Source organism: Vipera berus (assembly GCF_964194415.1).
Source record: "Vipera berus genome assembly, chromosome: 15".
NCBI lineage: Eukaryota > Metazoa > Chordata > Lepidosauria > Squamata > Viperidae > Vipera > Vipera berus.
The window spans coordinates 5,598,917-5,622,916 of NC_138218.1; the positions used below are offsets into that span (position 1 = coordinate 5,598,917).

The 24,000-nt window shown below is 47.0% G+C and overlaps 1 protein-coding gene across 3 annotated transcripts in view; it reads left to right on the forward strand.

Annotated features, from left to right (window-relative positions):
• Window positions 1-21,530, forward strand: part of SLC27A4 (solute carrier family 27 member 4) — a 21,601-nt gene extending 71 nt beyond the window's left edge. The window contains exons 1-14 of one of the 3 annotated variants that reach the window (XM_081339619.1): window positions 1-143; window positions 5,223-5,346; window positions 5,613-5,779; window positions 8,056-8,450; window positions 9,161-9,319; window positions 9,709-9,778; window positions 10,554-10,645; window positions 11,791-11,900; window positions 14,540-14,749; window positions 15,376-15,502; window positions 16,098-16,235; window positions 16,740-16,904; window positions 17,738-17,884; window positions 18,741-21,530. The exon at window positions 1-143 is cut by the window's left edge and continues 71 nt beyond it. In XM_081339619.1, the coding sequence (XP_081195745.1) occupies window positions 5,619-5,779; window positions 8,056-8,450; window positions 9,161-9,319; window positions 9,709-9,778; window positions 10,554-10,645; window positions 11,791-11,900; window positions 14,540-14,749; window positions 15,376-15,502; window positions 16,098-16,235; window positions 16,740-16,904; window positions 17,738-17,884; window positions 18,741-18,898 (1,932 nt within the window). In that variant the 5' untranslated portion in view covers window positions 1-143; window positions 5,223-5,346; window positions 5,613-5,618 and the 3' untranslated portion in view covers window positions 18,899-21,530. Of the gene's footprint in view, window positions 144-1,995; window positions 2,240-5,040; window positions 5,347-5,612; window positions 5,780-8,055; window positions 8,451-9,160; window positions 9,320-9,708; window positions 9,779-10,553; window positions 10,646-11,790; window positions 11,901-14,539; window positions 14,750-15,375; window positions 15,503-16,097; window positions 16,236-16,739; window positions 16,905-17,737; window positions 17,885-18,740 lie in introns of those variants that run through there. The other 2 variants (XM_081339618.1, XM_081339620.1) reach the window with 2 other exon arrangements.
• Window positions 21,531-24,000: the final 2,470 nt, after the last annotated feature.

Here is a 24,000-nt window from a genome sequence, read left to right on the forward strand (position 1 = left end):
GGGAGGAGGAGGAGGAGGAAGAGGAAGAGGGAGGAAGAAGAAGAGCCCGATCCTTGCGCTTGGCGACTGCCGGGCAAAAAGGGCTGGATCGGAAGAAGCCAAGCGCCTTCGCCTCCAGAGGGATGCGGGGAGATTGGCCGCAGGTGGGTGGCCGGGGGGGGGGGCGCCGAGAGGGGGTGGGGGTCCCCGCTGCGAGGAGAGGGGGGGGCTGGCGGTGGGGGAACAAAAGGGGGTGATCCCCCCCTCCACGCCTCCCCCCCACCCATGCCCCCCATCCTTTCTCCCTTCGGCTCCCTTCCAATTTAATAGGAGCCAAGATTGGGGAGGGGGAGGTGAAGAGAAGAAGGCACCCCCCCCCTCACCACCACCCTCGGTGGGGTGGGGTGGGGGGAATCAGGTGGTCCTGGGTCAAGGCCCTGCCCTTCCCGCCTGGCACTTCACTCCAAAGGAGGCTCTTCTTTCCTGGGTGGGGGTGGGGAGACTGCACTCCCCTTGTCAGTCCCCCCCCTCCTTCCCAATGTGGGCTGGGGGGTGGGTGGGTAGCCCAGACCCAGCGGGGGGACAAGCCAACAATGCACACCCCCCCTCCCTTTCCAGGCATTGCAGCAAAATCCTTGCCCATCCAGAAGTAAACCCACCCACCCACCCCGCCTCCGCCCGGCTGGGATGACAAGGGGGTCTCCCAAACAGAGGGGTATCCACGGTGCATAGGAGCTGTTTGCCCAGCCGTTTAGGCAAGAGTGTGTTTGTGGGTCTGTGTGTGTGTTAACCATGCTCTGCCGAAGCGCCCGTGTGCTGATCTGTTGCCGACAAGTCAGGGCATTGGGGAAAGGAAGGAGAAGGCGACGAAGAGGATGAGAAAACAGGGACTTTAAATTTTAAATTATCTTTATCCCCCCCCCCCCGGTGCATCAAACGTGACGAGACGGCTGGAAGAGGCTACGAGGCTCCTCTCCACCCCTGCGGTAAAAAAAAATAATAAAACATGCGGGGTGAGATTGCAAAATAAGCCACTCAGCTTCCACTCCAGTCCTTCAGAACAGCCTGGACTACAAAGCCCATCGCCTTCTGGCCAGTCTGCTGGAAACCAGCCTCCTGGGTAGGGAGAAGTCTATATATATACTGCTCAAAAAAATAAAGGGAACACTTAAACAACACAATGTACTGTATTTAATAGTAGGATGTCTTATTTTGTGTTCCCTTTATTTTTTTGAGCAATATATATATATATATATATATATATATATATATATAAATATATATATATAAATACACACACACACACACACACATGTAGGTCTTGGCATATTCGGGTCTTTTCCCGTGTAAGATTGAGGGTGTCTTGGCGACATTTCACCTGTACCCGTGAAAATCTACGAAAGCATATATATACAGTATATATATACATACATACATATATACATACATATATATATACATATATATACATATATACATATATATACATATATACATATATGCATATGCATATACATACATATACATATACATATACATATACACATACACATACACATACACATACACATACACATACACATACACATACACATACACATACATATATATATATATATATATATATATATATATATATATATATATATATATTCATGGTTATAAAATATTTGCACTGATTTATTCAGCTTCAGGGCCTTACTTAGAACATAGAATAACAGGGTCAGAAGGGGTCCCGGAGAGGTCATCTAGTCTGCTAAAGCATTCCAGTTTCTTCTTGAAAACCTCCCGGGACTTAAAATGGGTATTTCCCCTCCCCACCACCACCACCACCCACAAACACACACACAGAGACAATGATTGCTTTAAACAAATAATAATTGGCACAGGGCAAGGAGTGGGAAGCTCTTAGCCAATGCCTTTCATCAGTTCAAAATCACGTTTTACAAGTTTCCTGAGCGATTGAAGCCTCTTCGTGCTTCTGTTTTCCGCCCGTTGGAAGCTGAAACTTCCTTTGGCTTTTGCAAGGTCTGAAGGAGGAATTTAAGTCTGGGTTTTCTTCCTTCTTATCTGGCGATGGGATGACAAGCCAAATGGTAATAAGTTGGAAGCCTCTCGAAGTTCCAAAAGGTTTCCTGATGAATCCGTGGATAAGTCAACATTATTTCTGAGCTCAGGCAAAGGCTAAAAACGTTTGGATTCCGTCTGGATCTTGATAAAAACCTGACTCTTGCCTTGTGGGATTTGAAAAAGTCTCCAGGTAATTTAAGGCCTGTTGCTTGCGTACGGGTGTGTGTGTGTGTGTGTGTGTGTGGGAGAAACAGGCAAGTTGTGTGAATTCAGAAAACTTCAGTTCCACTAAAGGGAGATTAGGAAGTTGTGTGAACCGCAGCTGATAGTAGACCGGTGATCCCGGAGGTAGGATGGGAAATGAATTGTGCCGGATTGCCATTCGTAAAAGAGAATGCATTAAGGACGATAAAACGCCCGATGCTTTAAAAATAAAGGGGGAGATCCGCCAACCTTGCAGAAGTTAAGAAGTCGGCAAACCCAGCTTTATTGCAGCAGTTGTGGTGCACGAAGATGGCAGTGTGTGGGGGGGCAAACGGGAGAGCAGGAGGAGAAATGTTTTAAAGTTAGCTTCCAGCGGAGAAGATTCACCTGGATGCCCTCGGCTCCATGGGAGAAACAAGGCGTTTATTGTGCCACCAAGAGTCGGTAGAGGCGAGGCTGGCAAGATGTGCAGAGGGCATAATTTTCTGCTTAGCCAAGTATGGAGCTTTAGAGAGGGCCCACGGGATAGGTAAGATTGCCCAAGAGCCCAGAAGGCTGAGCATCTTAATCTGGAGACGTGGGCCTGGCTGGTGTCAAAAGCAATCCTGGGTGGGGGGGGGGAAGGATACTTCAGCTGGAAATGAGACGCCTACGCAGAGGGAGGGACGAAGGATCTGCTTTGGTGAGCACATTCAAGAAGGTAGCAGCAGAGAAGTGGCGACTGATTAGGTCCTAAGGTGGCCTCCAAAAGGAAGTTCTGGGCGTCAGCAGAGCTGAGACACCGGCCTCAGGCAAGCAGGTGAGAGCGAGAGAGTTCAAAACTCCCTGGAGATGGTGGAAACCATAAAGAGGGTAGATATTAGAGGAAAAATGACGGTCTGGGAGGAGGAAAATCATGTTGATGTCCTTCTTTCCAAGAGAGGGGAAGGGAACCTTTCTGACCGCCATCCTCAAGTTTGGGTTCTCCCAAAGATGCTTTCCCCCCCACCACCAAAAGGCAACTGGACTTTGTTTTTCCTTGAAGAGGTTTCGCTTCTCATCCAAGAAGCTTCTTCACTTCTTCAGAAGTCAACTGGAACTTTCTCTTTTTTCCTTGAAGAGGTTTCGCTTCTCACCCAAGAAGCTTCTTCACTTCTTCAGAAGGCAACTGGAACTTTCTTTGTTTTTCCTTGAAGAGCTTTCGCTTCTCACCCAAGAAGCTTCTTCACTTCTTCAGAAGGCAACTGGAACTTTCTTTGTTTTTCCTTGAAGACGTTTCCCTTCTCATCCAAGAAGCTTCTTCCAGTTCTTCAAAAGGCAACTGGACTCTGTTTGTCCTTTGAAGAGGTTTCACTTCTCCTCCGTTTAAGCTTCTTCAGTTCTGACGAAAAGCGAAACGTCTTCAAAGAAGAACAGAGCCCAGTTGCCTCCTGAAGAACTGAAGAAGCTTCTTGGGTGAGAAGCGAAATGTCTTCAAGGAAAAACCAAGTCCAGTTGCCTTTTTTTTGGGGGGGAAGCACCTTTGGGACAACCATGACCTGGTTGACTGAACCTCTGTAGAAATCAAGTTTGGGTTGGCACCGAAAGAGGAGACGTTTTTCCAAACCGTGGATTTTAGAACTTTGAAGCCAAGCAGATCAGAACATTCCTTCTGATAAAAGAGGAGAAACTTTTTGTCTCTCTCGCTTCCAGCTGACCGGCTGAAATCTGTAACCTCTTTTTTTGGTTTGCAAATCCTGCTCTCCATCTTTCCAAGACGCCCTGGGCAACCGGTGATTTAATTAATTTTTATTTATAAGGAGGGCGACTCAATTCCAGCCGGGGTCTTCCCACCTTTGCCCTCTTGACTTCCACGAGCACTTCTGGGCCCTGTACTCTGCACAGAACGGGGCGAGGAAAGGGTCCCAGAAACATTAACAAATCTTTCAGGTCCGTGGATCTGGAAGGCTGGGTTGCAAAGCCTCGGGTGGTTTTATCCCCAAAAAAAGATGGAAATCCAGGGCAAATTGCTAGGAATTGGACTTTTCCACCAGCGTCTCAAGAACTAGGATGCTGTGTTGGTTTGTAGCACGGCTTCGTTTTTCTTAAAAAACCTTTTCATCCTGTAAGGAACTTTTAGAATTCGCAGCTAACAACAACAAATTGGACTTCCCTGTAAGGCATGTGATGTATAAGCTTGGACAAGGGGTGTATTTCCCCCCCCCTCAGCTTCCGGTTAAGCTCTGCCTTTTTTCCTGCTTTACTTTTTGGATTTAAACCTGCTCAGCTGCCCTTTTGGCAAAGAACTCCTTAACTTAAAATTTCCATTTTTAGGAACAGAAAGTTGGGTTCCCGCAGCACCATTTCTTCGGGAAAGCATTTTTGATTTGATTTACCCTGAAGCAAACTGCAGATCAACGCAGCGAAATGGTTTTTAATGAAAGTCTTTCATTTGTTAGCGAGTTTCCTCTGCGGTCTGTGCATTTAAAATTTCCTCCCCACGTGCTGGTCCGGAGCCCCAGTAACTTCTGCCTTGCTGGATTTGATCTTGATATTCAGCTTGGGAAAGTATGTTTTTTTTATTTCAAATAAGACTCTTTTGGCCTTGGCTAAGTAAATAATTCACATGCTGACCTGAAAATATCTGCTATTCCAAAAATCGAACGAACTCAGGTTAGGAGCAAAGGTTTTAGGGGCGCTATTTTCTGATGCTCCTGAGGCTGGAAATCAATTCGAATCAATCTTTATGACGGTCATAACCAGCATAAAGATTGGAGATCAACTTGGCGATTTCAGAGAAGAGCAATCAAGAAAAAAACGGAAGAGGGATCCTATCTTGCAGAGAATCTACCCTCTTCAAAGAAGGCTGGAGTTGTAATTATAATTAGCATATTATCATTCTTGCAACAGCAGTAATTGTGCCCTGGACTGCCTTTGGACTTTTGACTTAAATCTGCGGACTTTTTTTCTTTCTTTCTTTCTTTCTTTTTTTTGTTGGTCTTTTTAATCAGGTGATGATCCGAATCGCGTTCCCTCCATTTGGAGAAAGGGAAGGGAAGAAAGAAGCGAAGGAAAAAGTTTACTAATTGGAGGAACGGAAGGGTTAACCAAGACCAGGAGCCTGCATTTTTCACAGTACGTTGGGTCCCATTTGATATATGTAGAATAGAATAGAGCGGGAAGGGACCCTGGAGGTCTTCTAGTCCAGCCCCCCCCCCCCGCTCAATCAGGTGACTGTCTAGCCTGTTCTTAAAAATCTCCAGTGAGGGAGCGCCCACGATTTCTGGAGGCAAGCTGTTCCACTGGTTAATTTTTCCAAACTAATATAAGGAACAATTCGGCAAAGAGAAGATGAATTCATCCAGATTAAGAAATATGCTTTTTTTGTCCTTTTCTTTCAGGCCAATATGATGCGTTGGCTAAGCCTCCTTTCATTCTCTGTCATTTTCCGGCTGTTTTTTGACCTGCCCTGGGTTCAAGTGATGCCCGCCCTTTTCATATTCTATTTGGGCTCCGGTGGATGGCAGTTCCTCAGGATTTTCGTGAAGACGATCAAGCGGGATCTTACGTAAGTCGCGGCGTTTCTTCCTTCCCCTTCCTTTCGGTCTGCAGGGGGTCCTCGGCTTAACGACTGCAAGCGAGCTCAAAATTTCGCTTGCCGTCGTTGAGTTTCGCCCCATTTGATGACCTTGCCCGGCCACAATTGTTGAGCGAATCGCTGCATTGGGTCGCGAGGTTGTTCAATGAATCTGGCTTTCTCCCCACGGATTTTGCTTGTCGGAAAGTCGCAAAAAAGGGATCGCGTGACCTCCGGGGACGCCGCAGCTGTCGTATATATGAGCCAAGTCGCGAAAGGGGAGGGGGTCACATGACCCTGGGACACCGCATCTGTCATAAATACGAATCAGTTGCCAAACGGCTGGATTTTGATCATGTGGCCACGGGTTGTAAGTGTGGAAAACGGCCGTAAGTCACTTCCCTGGCATTCTCTCTGCGCCGTAAAATAAGCTTGTTCGATAACCAGGTTAAAATAGAATTGACCTCTGGGTATTAGCAGTTAGAAAATGGGTAATAATAATAATAATAATAATAATAATAATAATAATAATAATAATAATAATAATAATAATAATAATAAATAATAATAATAATAATAATAATAATAATAATAATAATAATAATAATAATATAAGAAAATGAAGATGGAGGAGGAGGAGAAGGAAGAGGAGGAGGAGGGGGAGGAGGAGGAGGAGGAGGAGGAGGAAGGAAGAAGAAGGAGAAGAAGAATCTTGATTTAACTTTGAAAAAGCCAACCTGCTAAGGTTTGGGAAATTCCTTTCCTTATTTTGTAGCATTTGTCTTTTTCTTCTTCTTCTTCTTCTTTTTTTTTTTTGCAACTGGGCTCCGGAAAAGAGCAAAGAAGAGAAAGTGAGCCCCAAATTTTATTTTATTTTTTTGTGTCCAGGCTGAACCTTCCGGCATCGTGTTTTGCTTTCCCAGGGATTGTTTTGTTTGTTCATTAACTCTCCCTCTCCAAAGTGACTCTCACTTTTTGGGAGAAAAAAAAAGCAAAATAAGAAAGGCATTAAGGGGGCAAAAAAACCCCCCAGAAGGCAGTTTCAGGAAAGACCGGCAGATTACATCACAGAGATAGGAATGTCTTCATCTGTTTGGCAAAGGACTTTGGAAAAGGGGCTCAATCGGATCTCATGAGGCAGGGAGTTCCGCAGGCTTGCAGCCACGAACCAAGCCCTTTCCTCTGCCTGAAATGCAAGGTAGACTTGGCAGAAAAGTGAGTTTGGGGACTGAAGGTTGGTGCCAAAAGAGCCAACGGATGGATCTCTTTTTGCTAAAATTTTTTAAAAAGGTGGCTCGTTCCAGGCAGCTGTTGAATTTTCCCAGAAGCCCCGTTTTGTGTCACGCTGACCCTTCCAGGCATAAAGCACACCCTCCCACACACACACACACACACACGGCCGTCTTTCTTTGCAAATGTGCTGGATTTCCGCTGCAGCCCCTGTAAGGCGATGCCAAGCCGTCTCACATCTTTCTGGCTCAACTAGTTTTTCCGGCAAATAATAAAAAAAAAAATAATTAATAGAGCCGAGAGTTTGCAACTCTGCAGAGGTTGAACCTGGGAATCAGCAGACGCCACAAAAAGGCGTGCTGGCTCTGGTCGGACGGACGCCAGGGGAAGCCGACAACTGCAATCAAAGTGTGTAGGGCGGGCAGAGTTGTGCAAGACGTTTTAAGTTCATCAGCAGCCGACTGTTGCATTCGCCACGGCTCCTGCGCGGAAGCTGTTCCACCTGCTTTTGACGCGGAACCGGAGGCGCGGGTTTGTGTGTGTGTTTGTGCAGCACACTGTGTAGTTGCTATGCTGCGGTTGGATGTCCACGTTTGGGGCGCCCACCCGGAAGGGGGTCGATGATGAGTGATTTCCTCTTCAGAGTTCCCAGCCTCTGGGGACAATCTTCTCCAAAGTCGACAATAAAGGGTTGCATTCACTGAATCCTAAATGCTTGGGGTGGGGGGGGGAGTCCTTTGAGGCCATCTAGACTCACCCTCTGGCTAAGGGGAGAAATGCAGAATGAGAGCATTGTCTTGAACGTTCTTGATCCTTACTTCATTTGAGGGTTTGACTCCAACTTCCCTTTCGGTAAACTGACCTTTCGTGACCCAACTAAGTAGCATCATCAGTGTTACAAGCCGGCTCAGGAATTCTGGGAGTTGAAGCCCATGGGTCATAAAAGAGCCGAGGTTGCCTACCTCTTGATCTGGAGGACTGAGAAGCTGCGTAGTCTTTGATCTTGATGCCTCTGCACGTTGTCCGGCTCTCGTTAGGACCGCCAGGACCGTCCTGTCCACCCGCTTGAAGATCTGGTGGTACGTGAGACAGCGGACCACCATCCCCGCGCTCTTCCAGCAGACGGTCCAGAGACACCCGGAGAAAGTGGCCCTCATCTTCCAAGGCACAGGAGAAAGCTGGACCTTCCGCCAGTTGGATGACTACTCCAACCAGGTGGCCAACTTCTTCTACGAGCAGGGCTTCCGCTCGGGGGATGCCGTGGCCCTCTTCATGGAGTCTTGCAACCAGTACGTCGGCCTCTGGCTCGGACTGGCCAAGATTGGGGTGGAAACGGCTCTCCTGAACTCCAACGTGCGGCAGGAATCCTTGGCCCACTGCGTCCAGATCTCCCACGCCAAGGCGATCGTCTTTGGAGGCGAGCTGGCCGAAGGTGAGGGGAAGGTGGGGAGGGGGAGAGGGGGGGAAAAAAGAGGGGAGGGCAGAGCCCGGGGTGGTCCTGAACGACTCCGTGGCTGGTTTTCAATCCTGAAGGTGCCCCAGTGGTGGAGATTGCACGAAGCTCGAGTTTGTTTTGTCTAAAGTCCGTCTCCTTAACTGGGTGGGGGGTGGGGGGCTGGGATGGCCAAGACGGAAAGTTTTAATTTGAAGGGGCGAGGGCGGGTTGCAATCCACAATGGCTCAGCTCCTTGGGGCCAGCTGCTCCTTCTTCCCCAGCCTTCCCAACAAGGTGGTTGTTGGGAGACGAAGCCTCCCAGGATGGCCCACCAGTTCCCAAAGGTAGTCAAACAAATGGGCCACAAATTCTCCTTGGTGGAAGCTCCTTGGTGGAGCAGTGGGCTAACGCCTCCTTAAGTCACACCAGCTGCCTGCAATTAGCGCAGGTTCGCGTCCCACCAGGCTCAAGGTTGACTCAGCCTTCCATCCTTCCGAGGTAGGTAAAATGAGGACCCAGATTGTTGGGGGCAATAAGCTGACTTTGTAATAATGCCGCTTGGGGTGTGTGTGAAAGCCCTAATAAGCAGGCATATACATAGAATGAAGGCTACTGCTAAGCTTGTAAGCCGCCCTGAGTCTTCGGAGAAGGGCGGGATATAAATGGAATTAAAATAAAAATAAATAAATAAAATTCTCTTCTCCTAGCCTTGAGGGATGTCCTGCCCTCCTTGGAGAGATCCATCCGCCTCTTCTGCTCCGGGGATCCACAGGCCGCCAAGTCCCTGCCTGGGGTGGAAGATCTCGACTCGTTGGTTGGGAAGGCCCCGCGCCAGCCGCCCAGCCCTCCGGACAAGGGATTCCTAGGTGCCCACCCAAAGCGCAAATCTCTCTCTCTCTGCCCACTTCTCAGAGCTGGCTCTGCTCCCCCTGCCAGGACATAGCCTGGCACCCTTCAGCCTGGGTTTCAGAGGGAGGAGACGGGGTTGCCCACCCCCCACCCCCATTTCTCCCTCCCCAAAGGGACGAGGAAGACGGGTGCCATGAAAGAGCCAGGATCCTGCTTGGCCCGCAGAGAAAATCTGGGACGATGGAGAGCCGGTGCCACAGAGACAGATCTGGTTGCAAGAGGCAAAGGCGCCTGTAAATCTCTCTGTCCCTTTGCAAATGGGTGAAGATCTGCCTGTCCTTTGCCAAATGTTCCTGAAAGTCTCTGTGTCGTTCTTTTAAATTTTTTTTTTCTTCCCCCCCCCCAGACAAACTCTTCTACATTTACACTTCCGGAACGACGGGCTTGCCCAAGGCAGCCATCATCGTGCACAGCAGGTCAGTGGGTGGGGAGGGGGGGTGGGGGAAGAAAAATTTCCCACGGTTCAAAACCGATCTGCTCCCTGTTTTAATAATAATAATAATAATAATAATAATAATAATAATAATAATAATAATAATAAATAATAATAATAATAATAATAATAATAATAATAATAATAATAATAATAATAATAATAATAAAGTCGGAAGGGACCTTGGAGGTCATCTAGTCCAACCCCCTGCTCAGGCAGGAAAGCCTATCCCATTTCAGACAAACGGTTGTCCAGTTTCTTCTTAAAAACATCCAGCGTTGGAGCATTCACGGCTTCTGGAGGCAGGTTGTTCCACTGGTTAATTGTTCCGGCTGTCGGGAAGTTTCTCCTTAGTTCTAGGTTGCTTCTCTCCTTGGTTAGTTTCCATCCGTTGCTTCTTCTCCTGCCTTCAGGTGCTTTGGAGAATAAGTTGACCCCCGTCTTCTTTGGGGCAACCCCTGAGACATTAGAAGACTGCTATCAACGCCCCCCCCCTCGTCCTTCTCTTCATTCAACTGGACATATCCAATTCCAGCAACCGTCCTTCACATGTTTTAGCCTCCGGCCCCCTGATCATCTTTGTTGCTCTTCTCTGCACTCTTTCCAGAGTCTCTACATCTTTTTAACATCGTGGTGACCAAAACTGGATGCAGGATTCCAAGTGTGGCCTCTACACATTCCAAGAGCCCCCTTTGCACGGGCTAATCCACCCAAACTGACTCGGAGCTCTCTCTCTCTTTTTTTTTCTCTCGGACCAGGTATTTCCGGATGGCGACCCTGGTTTACGGCGGCTTCCGCATGACGCCTGACGATGTGGTTTATGACAGCCTTCCTCTCTACCACGCGGCAGGTAACACCGAAGCTCTGGGCTTTAGAGCCCTCCTGCTTTTATTTTTTTCATCCCGTTGCCAAAAAGTTGTCGTCGTTTTTTTTCCTCCTTTGCTCCCCCTTCTTCCTGAAATAGCCCTCCCCAAGTAAGGCATCAAAAAAAAAGGGGGGAGGTGTGTGTGAATCAGATTTTGTCCTGATAGCCATCCGTCTCTTGCAATGTTTTGTTATCTCTCCGGGCGTTCTTCTAAACGAAGGTCGGGATCCGCTTGAATTGGGCTGAAAAGGTGAAAGCGCAAATTGATGGCCGCCACCAGGGGGAGGAAGCTGCCCCTGAGCAGCTAGATTTCCCCTTGCGGGGAGAGATAATTGGTCAAAAGGGCAGGGAGGGTGGTTGAGTTGTAAGGTTGCTCAGATCTTTGGTATGAAGCATCGCAGTACAAAATCTATCCTAGGATGTGTCTGTCTGTCTAGCGAGCTAGTTGGCTATTAGCTATCTGTCATCCAGCCATGCCTCTCATCCTTCCCTCTGTCCATCTCCTTCCTTTTTTCTCCTTCCTTCCTTCCTTCCTTCCTTCCTTCCTTCCTTCCTTCCTCCCCCCTCCCTCCCTTCTGCTTCCTTCCTTCCTTCCTTCCTTCTCTCCCTTTCCTTCCTCCATCCCTTTCCTTCCTTCCTTCCTTCCTTCCTTGTTCCCTCCCTCCCTCCCTTCTCCTTCCTTCCTTCCTTCCTTCCTTCTCTCCCTTTCCTTCCTCTATCCCTTCCTTCCTTCCTTCCTTCTCTCCCTTTCCTTCCTTCCTTCCTTCCTTCCTTGTTCCCTCCCTTCCTTCCCCTTCCTTCCTTCCTTCCTTCCTTCCTTCCTTCCTTCCTTCCTTCCTTCCTTCTCTCCCTTTCCTTCCTTCCTTCCTTCCTTCCTTGTTCCTTCCCTTCCTTCCCCTTCCTTCCTTCCTTCCTTCCTTCCTTCCTTCCTTCCTTCTCTCCCTTTCCTTCCTTCCTTCCTTCCTTCCTTGTTCCCTCCCTTCCTTCCCCTTCCTTCCTTCCTTCCTTCCTTCCTTCCTTCCTTCCTTCCTTCCTTCCTTCTTCCCACTTCTTCCTTCCTTCCTTCCTTTCCTCTCCTCCCTCCCTCCCCCCCTAATTATTTTTATCCCCTTGCATTATTCTGCCCTTAGGGAATATTGTCGGGGTCGGGCAGTGCCTCCTGCATGGAATGACGGTGGTGATCCGGAGGAAGTTTTCAGCGTCTCACTTTTGGGATGATTGTGTCAAGTACAATTGCACGGTGAGGCAGGGGGTTGGGGGCTTGGTGGGAGGGAAGAAGGATCCGATATTGGTGTGGCCATGCTTGCATTACACCTAAGCAAGGAGACCTTTTACAAGCAGTCCTTGACTGGAATGGAATAGAATATGGAATGGGATGGAATTGGAATTGGAATTGGAATTGGAATTGGAATTGGAATTGGAATTGGAATAGAGTAGAGTAGAGTAGAGTAGAATAGAATAGAATAGAATAGAATAGAATAGAATAGAATAGAATAGAATAGAATAGAATAGAATAGAATAGAAATAAAGAATGGAGAATAGAATAGAATAGAATAGAATAGAATAGAATAGAATAGAATAGAATAGAATAGAATAGAATAGAATAGAATATAGAATAGGATAGAAAGAATAGAGTAGAGTAGAGTAGAATAGAATAGAATAGAATAGAATAGAATAGAATAGAATAGAATAGAATAGAATTAAAATAAGAATAGAATAGAATAGAATTAAAATAAGAACAGAATAGAATAGAATAGAATAGAATTAAAATAAGAATAGAATAGAATAGAATAAAAATAATTATAGAATAGAATAGAATAGAATAGAATAGAATAGAATAATGAAAGAATAGAATAGAATAGAATAGAATAGAATAGAATAGAATAGAATAGAATAGAATAGAATAGAATAGAATAGAATAGTTGGAAGGGACCTTGGAGGTCTTCTAGTCCAGCCCCCCGCTTGAGCAGGAGAACCTATACCATTTCAGACAGATGACTGTCCAGTCTCTTCTTAAAAACCTCCAGTGATGGAGCGCCCACGATTTCTGGAGGCAGGCTGTTCCACTGGTTAATTGTCCTCACTGTTAGGAAATGTCTTCTTGCTTACGACCGATCGCTTAGCGACTGTTCAAGTTTCAACCTGTGGGGGTGGGGGTGCTTGTGATCCAGATTTGAAGGTGCAGCAGTCTCTCTCTCTCTCACACACACACACACACACACACACACTCACATGATCGCACTCTAGGTGCTTGGCAACAGGTTGCAGTGTCCTGCGATCCACTTTACGACGGATTGTGCTGAAAGCTGGCATTTACCTCTAGCGACTCTCTCCGCAACTGTGGCTTTCCTTTAATGACCCCCTGCTTAATGACTCCCCCAAAAGTTGCAAATTCAGGTCGTGGACATGGCCAACCTGCTTTACGACCCTTAAAGCAGTATCCAGCACTGTCGTAACTCAAGGATTACCTGTATGGCCTCAGTGGATGGGCTGCTTCAACCAACAGGCTCTGCATTCTCACAGTGCATTAAACCCCAAACATTTCAGCCCTGTTTTAATCCTCATTCTTGCTGGAACAATGTCTGGTTCTTATCCCCCTCCGGAGCAGAGAAACAAATCAAATTTAGCCTAGTTGAGCATCGCCCGCGAAGAAGAAAGTTAAAATAATTTGGGATCGGCAATTCTTGGGGTCTAATCTACCTCTACAATAGTCCTGCTCCGTGTCTGTTTGCTTTTGGAATTATTATTATTATTGTTTTTGGTTTCCTGTTTAATAGCAGTGCAAAAGAGCAGCTCAGTTCCTCAAATGCCACATCAAGACCCGTGTTTGCCTTCCAGCTTAATCCCGGATTTTCTTCTCGTTCTGATTTTAAATATCCCAGTTTGTGGGGAGGGTAAACATTTAAAAAACAAGCCGGCGTTTCTTTCCTTGGGTGTGGGTTGTTTTTTTTGCTTTTAAATAAATCAGACAGAACTGAACGAGTAAAACAGCCCGAATGTAAAATGGCACGTCGGATCATTAATTAATTAACAGGGAATTCTCACCCAGCTGGGACTTTTTTTTAAAAAAAAAAAATTATTCTGAACGCCTAAGCAGGCGAAGGCATCTGGAACAAATAAGGCAAAATAAATAAATAAAATAAAGTAAAATTAAGCAACCTGATTTATGCAGAATTCGAAGCGGCTGAATTAACACGCTGACGTCTTTGATCTCCAAAATTTACACAAAGGGTTTAGACACAAATCTAAGCCGTAAGTCTAAACTATTTTTTATGCTTGCCCTGTTCACCGCCCTGAGTCCTCCGGGAGAAGGGCGGTATATAAATAAAATTATTATTATTATTATTATTATTATTATTATTATTATTATTATTATTATTATTATTATTATTATTATTATTATTATTATTATTATTATTATTATTATTATTATACGCCATCTTAAAAGACGAATCTTCTCTGGCCAAAAAAACCAACCAACAACAAAACCCAGCACAATTCAACACGCATCACACAAGGCTCTTCTAGGCCTGTCTGAAAAGAAACCATAGTTAGTCCTTAACGTACGACCGCAGCTCAGCCACAAAATGTCTGTTGCTAAGCAAGACGGTTCTTAAGCGAGATTTGTCCCATTTTACAACCTACCTTTGCTGCAGTGATGCTGCGACCGTTGTAAAGTCAGTCGCTTTCTTTCAGCGCCTTTGTAACTGAACGGTCATTAAACGAATCACTCTATGGCCAGGACTGCCTGCGTAGCCGCTGGACGTACAAATTTACGATATCTTAGCGAATTCTAGCCCCGATCGTCTTCGTAAAGTGGAGGACTACTTTACTTCCTTCGCTCAAATCCTTTTTTTTTTGGCATCTTGTGACTTTCAGATTGTACAATACATTGGGGAGATTTGCCGGTACTTGCTGAACCAGCCGTCAAAAGAGGTGGAGCGTCAGCACCGAGTTCGGATGGCGGTAGGGAACGGGCTGCGGTCCTCCATCTGGAAGGAGTTCAGCGAACGCTTTGGCATCTCCCAGATCGCCGAGTTTTATGGCTCCACCGAGTGCAATTGCAGCGTTGGGAACTTCGACAACAAGGTAGGGGAAGAGGGCCAAGAGGAGAGAATCTCCGGAGCTCTGGAGTAATTGGGGAGCCCTTGGGGCTCACTTAAGCTCTGGGTGGTTTTCTTGCAGACGTTTCACGACTCAGCTAAGTAATATCATCGGCGCTAGAAGGGAGTGGGGTTTGTGGGGAGGAAGGGGGGGAGGAGGAGGAGGAGGAGGAAGATGACTGTGGGGGCCCTTTATGCTATTTGAGCTTGCTTTTTTTCTTGCGGACGTTTCATGACCCAACTAGGGAACATCATCAGTGCTAGAAGGGAGTGGGGTTTGCAGAATGGAGGAGGAGGAGGAGGAGGAGGAGGAGTGTGGGGTCCTTGATGCTATCTCAGCTTGGTGGTTTTCTTGCGGACGTTTCATGACCCAACTAGGGACCATCATCAGTGCTAGAAAGGAGTGGAGCTTGTGGAGGAGAAGGAGGGGAGGCATTGAGGATGAAGATGATGTTCCCTAGTTGGGTCATGAAATGCCACCACCCAGTTCAGAGAGCACCAAGGGCTCCAAAGGAAAAGTTGTCCTGAGACGCTCAAGGGGCAAAGGGGGACAAAACGAGACCTCTCTGTTCTTCTTCTGAGTCCGTTTGTCCAAATTCCTCTGCTCTACAGTTCGGGGCCTGTGGCTTCAACAGCAGAATCTTCCCCCACGTTTACCCCATCAAGCTAGTCCGGGTCAACGAAGACACCATGGAGCTGATCCGGGGACCGGATGGGCTTTGCCTGCGGTGTAAACCAGGTGAGATCAGAGTGGTGATGGAGATGGGTCGAGAGAAGGTGGAGAACCTAAATCCCCCATCCATTCCTTCGTGTTCTTCTCTGGCTGACGGGGGAAGCTCCTTAGATGCCTCCAAGCTATGTTCTGTTGCAAGCATCCGAGGACCTCAGCACTCCATTCCTTCATGTTCTTCTCTGTCTGTTGGTGGAAGCGCCTTAGATGCCTCCAAGCTATGTTCTGTTGCAAGCATCTGAGGACCTCAGCACTCCATTCCTTCAAGTTCTTCTCTGTCTGTTGGTGGAAGCTCCTTAGATGCCTCCAAGCTATGTTCTGTTGCAAGCATCCGAGGACCTCAGCACTCCATTCCTTCAAGTTCTTCTCTGTCTGTTGGTGGAAGCTCCTTAGATGCCTCCAAGCTATGTTCTGTTGCAAGCATCGGAGGACCTCAGCACTCCATTCCTTCAAGTTCCTCTCTGTCTGTTGGTGGAAGCTCCTTAGATGCCTCCAAGCTATGTTCTGTTGCAAGCATCGGAGGACCTCAGCACTCAAGGACCTGCTGGACCCCCAAATCCTGAAAAACCTGAAATCCAGCATCGTCCTTCCTCTTTTTCCCCAGGGGAACCAGGTCAGCTGGTGGGGCGCATCGTCCAAAGCGATCCGTTGCAGCGTTTTGACGGCTACTTGAACCAGGAGGCCAACAATAAGAAAATCGCCCGAGATGTCTTCACCAAAGGCGACTCTGCCTACCTCTCAGGTGAGCCTCCTTTAACTCTTATTTTGGGGTGTGTAATAATTGTCACCTACACAAAAAGTCCTGTCAGTCAGAGCTGGAAGCTCTACAGGTAATCCTGAACTTAACAACAGTTCCTTTAGAGACCGCCCGGACTGAAAAAAGTGACTTATGACCGTTTTCCACACTTAACGACTGTTGCAGCATGTGATCACAATTCAGACGCTGGCAGCTGACTCGTACTTACGATGGCTGCAGTGTCGCGGGATCCCCCTTTGGCGACCTTCTGACAAGCCAACTCGAGCCGGATTCGCTTAACGGCCACGTAGCTCACTTAACCACTGCTGCGATTCGCTTAATGACTGAGGCAAGACAGGTCGTAAAATGGGGAAAAGCTGACTGAACAGCTGTCTTGCTTAGCAGCAATTGGGTTCCGTAGCGGTCATAAGTCAAGGACTGCCTGTACATAAGGAAGGAGAGGTCTGTCACGAATTTTCGCCGCAACCCCTGGCTGCGTTTGTCCCTCAGGTGACGTCTTGGTCATGGACGAACTGGGCTACCTGTATTTCCGAGATCGCACGGGCGACACGTTCCGCTGGAAGGGTGAGAATGTCTCCACGATGGAGGTGGAGGGCACCCTCAGCCGGATCCTCAGCATGGCGGATGTGGTGGTCTATGGCGTGGCAGTGCCAGGTCAGTGGGAACGGCCAAAGACAAAGGCTGGGGGAAGGGGGGGGTAGAACTGAGCAGTGGTTTTTTTCCATCGTATGGAGAAACCCCAAATTATCTCTCTGTCTGTCTATCATCTATCTATCATCTGTCTTCTGTCTGTCTGTCTCTTATCTATCTATCTATCTGCTATCTATCTATCGATTCTTGTCTATCTATCCTTTATCTGTCTATCTATTTGCTATCTATCTATCTCCTAATCTCTATTGTGTCTGTCTGTCTATCTCTATCATCTATCTATCTATCTATCTATCTATCTATCCATTATCTATCTATCTATTTCTATTTCATTCTATCTATCTATCTATCTATCTATCTATCTATCTATCTGTGTCTGTCTATCTATCTATCTATCTATCTATCTATCTATCTATCCATTATCTATCTATTTCTATTTCATCCTATCTATCTATCTATCTATCTATCTATCTATCTATCTATCTATCATCTATCTATCTATCTATCTATCTATCTATCTATCTATCTATCTATCTATCTATCTATCTGTGTCTATCTATCTATCCATTATCTGTCTGTCTATCTGTCTGTCTGTCTGTCTATCTATTTATCTATCTATAAAATGTATTGGCCGCCAATCTTACCATAAGGTAACTCTGGGCAGCTTACAGTTACATCTTAGTTAAAACCAAAATGTTCAAATCGAGCCTCAAAACCCAAGACACATGGGGAGGTTGTGGGGTACGGGGGGGGGGAAAGTGGGATCATCTGTTATTACTCAATCCGCCATCTGCTCAATCGAAGAGAGTTTTGTCTGCCTGCTTTGTTTTGCTTTTTAGGCACGGAAGGAAAAGCTGGCATGGCTGCCGTGGTCGATAAGGAACATTCCTGCGACTTGGAGAGATTTGCAGCAGAAATGAAGAAATCCTTGCCTCCCTACGCCCGGCCCGTTTTCCTCCGGTTGCTGAAGGAAGTGCATCAGACCAGTGAGTGCCTGGGAAGTTAAAACAAGCTCCGGGTTGGTTTGCACCCTGGGCACAATTATACAATTGGACCTTGCCTAATTGAGGCGGTTAGTTTCACGCTAAGGGCCAGAATGTCAGAATGACAGAGTTGGAAGGGGCCTGAGAGGTCCTCTAGTCCAACCCCCAGCTCAAGCAGGAGACCCTGCACAATTCTGGATAAGTGGTTGTCCAGTTTCATCTGCAGTGACGGGGCACCCACAACTCCTGGAGGCAAAGTTTGCATAAAAAACACCACCACAGGGTCTTCTGATGGCGCTGTGCCTTAAAGGAATCCTGAGTAAGTTTGAAGTTGACTTAGCCCTTGGAGAGACTCCTCTTTCATTTGCAAACCATGATTAATGGTTTAGCAGCCTGCCTAATCCCGCAGAGGACCAGTGGCTTGGTTCAGCACCCGAGATTTGCAATGCAAGAGAAAACCGTGGGCCCAGTTAAGCAGTGGCCTGGACTGCTCTTGCAACCCACGAACAAGTTGTTTGCAGACACAAACGACAGTGAAATGTCTTCCTTTTTTTTTCCCCTGAAAGGGGAACCTCCCCATTTTTATACGCGTATGAGAATTCCTCGTATATATTTCATTTTTGCGGCTGTCTGGCTTTCTTTCTTTTTCCCTTGGTTTTCCACTCTGCTGGATTAAATATAAAAGCCAACGACTTTTTCTTTGAAAGCAATATCGTGGCTTGGTGGAGGGAGTAGATTTTTCAATTTGCCTTGCCAAAAGCAAAGAGAAATTACAAAAAAAAAAAGAGCCGATCTTCCTTAATCTACGTGTTTGCTTCTTCTTTTTTTCCTCCTCCCTCCCCTGCATCTTTCCTCTCAGGCACCTTCAAGTTCCAGAAAGTCGATTTGCGCAAGGAAGCCTATGATCCCACAGTGGTGAAAGATAAATTATTCTACTTGGACCCTCAAGAATGCCGGTATAAGCCATTGGACGAAGAAATCTTCGGAAAGATCCAGTCGGGACAAATCAAGCTGTGAAAAGGGGGAAGAACATCAAAAGGACTTTCCCCCCCCCCCCGCCACTCTCAAAACCTCATCCTATCCATCGGTGCAAGGACTGGGGTTACGACGGGACAGGAAAACTGGAAATGGTCAAGTCAGTTTCTGGGTTTGGGTTCCCTCCCCCTTGTTGCCGATCACCTCCCGCCAGGATGCCAGATTAGAAGCGGGGGAGGGGAAATTACGATTAGCGTTTCCCAAAAAAAGGCACCGCGAATCTTAGTTTTTAATTTGACTCTGGGGGGTTTCCCCCCCCCCCCGGCAGCTTGGATGCTTTTTACGTAGCGTCGGCTTTACCAAAGCACAGATGATATTTCTTCTTTCTTGTCTCCTTTTGGGAAAGCGTGGCTCTCTAGCAGATCCCACAAGGACTAACTTTTTTGGACCCTTAGCTGGGACTCCAAAGCTCATCATCCTCCCTTATCTTAGGAGGAAGTTGCTTCAGGGTGCTTCTCCCACCAAGGCATCTAAAAAAAACACAAAGAGCTGCAGTGTTGGGGTGCTACCTCTAGGGGGCGCCCTTGCACTGTCTTTCTCTGCTGACCAGCCAGTCTTAACGTTTATTTTAGTGGGTTCCCTCTGCTCTTCCTTTTAATTTTTAGGGGTTGCTATTTGCAAAGCACAAAAGAGGCAGCCTGTTTGAAGAAGGTGCTTATCGGCCCCAACTCTGCTTTCTTCCAAGATAAAAAAAATTTTTTTGGTGTGTGTGTGGGGGTGTGTGTGTGTGGAACTTGCTGTATCCACCTTTTAATTGCACGGGGGTCTTTTTCAAAATGAAAGTAGGGATTTGCCTTCCAAAGTTAAAACTTTGCACAGTTTGGGTGTGGGGAGGGGGAGGAAATCTCACTGAAGGAGCAAACAGATTTCATTGGGGGGGGGGGTTTCAGTCTAATGCAATACACCCACACCTACACGCATGTATCTGGCTGGCCTCTGGTTGGTTTCTAACGCACATCCAGGTTTATTCCATTCTTTGACTTTTGGAACAAAAAGGGCTTTTTTTTTAAGGAAAAAAAAAACAAACAAACCATGAGCCGAATGCTATGACGGGCTATTTGTGCCCTGAGCAATTGCTTGCCTATCCAGTTTTGCCCATCCCAAAAGTCCCTAGCGGGCATTCAGGACTGGCTGCTTTTCAGAAGTTTGAAATCCACGTTCTGATTTTTATGTACCGAATTAAGCGATCTGTAAGTCCAGCTCAAATTAGCTTTCTACTTCTCTCCCCCCCCCCCCAACCTCTTGATGCCCTGAAAACTCAAGCTGGAACTGCTTTATTTTGCACCGGACATTTCCAAATCTTTGGGAACAGTGGCTTTTCGATCCCGCCAATATTTTTTTTTAATGCAACGAGATCTCTCCTGCTCACACGAGGGAAGCTCCGAGCCGCAGGAGACGGACCTTTGCATCTGGAAACAGTACTATAGGATGTCCGCTTGAATCTCCGAGAAACGTACGCTAAACAGGCAAGACCTTGCAATGTTTTGCAATGCAGAGGTCTCTGCACAGCTTCAGGCCCCCAAATAGAATAGCTGGAGATAATTGGACTGGTTTTAAAAAATAAGTGGTTTTAAAAAATGCAGGCAGCATTCCGTTCCTTGAGAGGTGTTCAAATCATCTTATGATTTTCCTGGAAACGTGCCTGTTAGGTCAGCGTGGATCTTGCAAATCCCTCCTCGACCTCTTCTGAGCCATTCCACCAATTGAATTTCCCACAATGCCTAGCACCCACGTAGGATGGGAGGTTTTTAAAAGATGCAACGGGTAGCATCGTGGGCTGGGCGACGGACACAGGAACTCCTCCCTTCCTGCGGATGCCTTGTGTCATTTCCAACCCTCCCCCCCCCCACCTCAAAAAAAAAGAGGCAATAATGACTTTGGAGGACCTAGCGTTGAGCCGACAACTCTCCTGTCTTTCCACGTCGTCAATCTGTCTTCTACGTGTGTCGGCTAAAATGATCTTTATTGTTGTCATTTGTCTGTTTAATGGATGCTGTTGCAGCACCTGACTCAGGGAACGGTGGGGCTAAGGAGGGACGTGTCTGGCAAGGAGGCATTTGAAGGCCCCCCCCAAAAAAAGACTCATCTTAATTCTGTTCTGAATGGAGGCATGACCGATCACCTGCTCACAAATCTCCCTGCAGTCTTCCCACGCAATAGTCCATTTTCCACGTGGAGCCCAATCCTCGCGGCGGCTTGAAAAATTCTCTGCTGGAACTTGGAATCTTCCCCCTCCAAATAAAAGGAAGATTTTGAATTTGCTGGCCAGTGTAGTGATCGCGCTTTCCCTCCCTGACATTGCTCCAAAGGGGGGGGGAGGAAGGTGTCTTTTGGGGGTTAGTTACACCCCAACAACAGGGGATCCATGCTCTCAAGTTTACCCCACCATTTTAAACAATTTTGCAGAGGGCCAAACTGGCTGTGGCTGTACTGTCCAAGGTCCTGATTTCTATGCATTGCTACACAATTCCCCTTCTTATTTCCCGTCCTCGTGAGTGTGCATATCCTTCGGTGTATTGATTACAAGCTGGAAATATTTGGGGTAGCTGCAGAAGAATTGGGGGGGGCTGGGGGAGAAAACGTGCCATTGGCTGATAATGTCTAATAAACACGAGCGCTTCCTTCTGTGAGGTTTCCGTACCGTTTTACCTCTATTGCGGATCGTTGCCTTTGCCTCAAAGTAGCTCCTGAAAAATCAGGATGGACAGATAGGGGAGGATTGAAAGGGCAGAGGGATACCGCGATGTCTTGCGCCCTGGCCTGCAAAGGCACAAGCTCGCCCCCGCCCTGATTGAGACGTGCAGAGTGCCTGAAATGGGGAGAATTTTCATGTGCCGCCCCCCACACCTGCTTGCAGTTTGCTTAGAGATGGTGCCACATCATCCTAAAAAGCAAGACAGGAAAAATTGGGACTCTGCCCCAGGAAGTAGGCAGCCAAGCCCACGCTGGCGTTCTGCGAAGTAAAAATAAAAAATAAAACACCTTTATTTTATTTATTTTATTTTAATTCCATTTATATCCCGCCCTTCTCCGAAGACTCAGGGCGGCTTACAAGCTTAGCAGTAGCCTTCATTCTATGTATATGCCTGCTTATTAGGGCTTTCATACACCCCCCCAAGCGGCATTATTACAAAGTCAGCTTAATTGCCCCCCAACAATCTGGGTCCTCATTTTACCTACCTGGGAAGGATGGAAGGCTGAGTCAACCTTGAGCCTGGTGGGATGCGAACCTGCACTAATTGCAGGCAGCTGGTGTTACTTAAGGAGGCATTAGCCCACTGCTCCACCACTGCTCCACCAAGGCTCCGCGAGCTGCATTGGCTTCCAGTTGCCCTCTGGGTGAGATTCAAGGTGCTGGTGATGACCTATAAAGCCCTAAATGGCATGGGTCCAGATTATTTACGGGAGCACCTTCTGCCGGCATTAACTTCCCATCGTCCTGTGCGCTCCCACAGAGAGGGCCTCCTCAGGGTGCCATTGGCCAGGGAATGCTGACTGGCGGCCCCCAGGGGGAGAACATTCTCTGTGGGCGCTCCTGCCCTCTGGAACCAGCTCCCTGTTGAGCTCCGGATGGCTCCCGACCTTCGCTCCTTTCCCCGCAACCTGAAAACTTGGTTATTTGAGCTTGCCGGCCTGGACTGAAAGATTGGGATTTTTAAATTTTTAGAATGTGATTTATTTGTTGGGGCTAATTTAATTTAATTTATTTTTAACTTTGTATATTGTGTTTTAACTGCCCTGTACACCGGCCCGAGTCCTTCGGGAGAAGGGTGGTATATAAATCCAATAAAATAATTCAAATAAAATAAAATAAAAAATATTGCAGCCTTACAGAATGCAGAAGAACAGAGTTGAAAGGGAGGTCCTCTAATCCAGCCCCCTGCTCAAGATGGAGACCCTATGCCATTTCAGACAAGTAATTGTCCAGTCTGGAAAGCCTCCAAGTGATGGAGCACCCACAACTTCTGGAGGCAAGTCGTTCCACTGGTTAATTCGTCTCACGATCAGGAAATGAGCCTTGGTGGAGCAGTGGGCTAATGCCTCCTTAAGTAACACCAGCTGCCTGCAATTAGTGCAGGTTCGAGTCCCACCAGGCTCAAGGTTGACTCAGCCTTCCATCCTTCCCAGGTAGGTAAAATGAGGACCCAGATTGTTGGGGGCAATTAAGCTGACTTTGTAATAATGCCGCTTGGGGTGTGTGTGAAAGCCCTAATAAGCAGGCATATACATAGAATGAAGGCTACTGCTAAGCTTGTAAGCCGCCCTGAGTCTTCGGAGAAGGGCGGGATATAAATGGAATTAAAATAAATAAATAAATAAATTCCTCCTTAGTTCTAGGTTGCTTCTCCCCATGATTAGTTTCCATCCGTTGCTTCTTGTCCTGCCTTCCGGCGCTTTGGAGAACAGGCTGACTCCCTCTTCTTTGGGGCAGCCTTTCAAATATTGGAACACTGCTGTTATACCACCCCTCATCCTTCTTTTCATTAAAACTAGAAATGCCCAATTCCTGCAACTGTTCTTCGTATGTTGTAGCCTCCAGCCCCCCCTCATCATCTTTGTTGTTCTTCTCTGCCTTGGAAGACCATCAGCGAAGCCGTTTCAAACCAGCTCCTGAATTTTTGAAAAGAAACAGAATAACAGAGTTGTAAGGGACCTGGAAGATCTTCTAGTCCAACCCTATACCCTTTCAGACAAATGGTTGTCCAATCTTCTTCTTCAAGCCCTCCAGCGAAGGAGCACCCACAACTTCTGGAGGCAAGCTGTTCCACTGATTAATTGTTCTCACTGTCAGGAAATTTCTCCTTAGTTCTAGGTTGCTTCTCTCCTTGATGAGTTTCCATCTGTTGCTTCTTGTCCTGCCTTCGGGCACTTTGGAGAATAGCTTGACTGCTTCTTCTTTGGGGCAACCCCTGAAGTTATTGGAACGCTGCTATCATGTCCCCCCTCGTCCTTCTCTTCATTAAACTAGACATACCCAATTCCAGCAACCGTTCTTTACATACTTTAGCCTCCAGTCCAAGCCGTTCCACTGATTAATTGATCTGGGATTACAGAATAACAGAATGATAGAGCTGGAAGGGACC